At 43.4% G+C, this 952-nt stretch overlaps 1 protein-coding gene across 2 annotated transcripts in view; it reads left to right on the top strand.

The window, feature by feature from the left end:
• Nucleotides 1–353: 353 nt before the first annotated feature.
• The window catches only part of LOC107746347 (immunoglobulin-binding protein 1-like), an 8,096-nt gene continuing 7,497 nt past the window's right edge, over nucleotides 354–952 (top strand). The window contains exons 1-2 of one of the 2 annotated variants that reach the window (XM_016560505.1): nucleotides 354–438; nucleotides 589–892. In XM_016560505.1, the coding sequence (XP_016415991.1) occupies nucleotides 678–892 (215 nt within the window). In that variant the 5' untranslated portion in view covers nucleotides 354–438; nucleotides 589–677. Of the gene's footprint in view, nucleotides 439–581; nucleotides 893–952 lie in introns of those variants that run through there. The other variant, XM_016560506.1, reaches the window with a different exon arrangement.

The following is a 952-nucleotide window of genomic DNA, read 5'->3' on the forward strand; positions in this document are numbered from 1 at the left end:
TGCGTTTCTCTTTTTAGAGTGAGTTTACTTAAAAAACAGTGATTTTATCCCCTCGTTGCTGGAAAATATAATGTAGCGATTAAGTATTTAAACTGTTATTAATAAAAGTCATGGGGCAGCGTTGACAAGTTTCTTTTCTCCTGGATGTGTGAACATAATCCTTTCTGGATTACAATCCGCCATCAAAATGATACATTACATTATTCTGGCTGCTGTGAGAAAAGGCTACAAACTATCTGCCACCTGCAGGATCCTCACATACGATAGCCTAGTAGCCGGGACAACTTCTTTATGTTTACAGAAGTGATGTAATGACGCAGCAGCATGCTCGACTTTCCCGCGAAAACCTACCAGTACCACTCAAATGAGAAAACATTATTATAAGCTAACAGTTGTGAAACAGGCTAAAGTAAGGAGATGGTTTTGAACACTGGCTGGGTATGTACTTGCTCAAATATTTATTTCGGGTAATTTATAACCAAAAAAAGTTACGGACTGCAGCTTTAACTTTATATAAATAACTATTTGTTATTTAAAGAGGTCTCTCGTGCGACATTAGCGTCATACTGACTCTGTTGACATCTACAGTGAGACGCCAGAACTGCAACACAGAGAACCGACCGGAAACAAAGAACTGGAACAAACGGAAGCCGAGCTGGACAAATACGCTTTGAGAAATGGCGGCCGCTGAAGACGCTAACAGTATACAAAACCCCAGTGGTTCAGAGGCTCCGAAACTGTCGGATTTACTGGACCGGGGCTGGAAGCTGTTTGAAGAGGTGGACACTACAAACGAGCCGAGCAGCTCCAATGCGGTGCAGGTGAAAGTGAAGCGCGCTATCATGCAGCTGGAGGAGGCGACACGGATGGTCAATCAGCTGGACCTGTTCAGGTTAGAGGAACACACACACACACACACACACACACACACACACACACACTAAAACGCAGA

Source organism: Sinocyclocheilus rhinocerous, unplaced genomic scaffold (genome assembly GCF_001515625.1).
Source record: "Sinocyclocheilus rhinocerous isolate Xijiao unplaced genomic scaffold, SAMN03320098_v1.1 scaffold77, whole genome shotgun sequence".
Lineage (NCBI taxonomy): Eukaryota > Metazoa > Chordata > Actinopteri > Cypriniformes > Cyprinidae > Sinocyclocheilus > Sinocyclocheilus rhinocerous.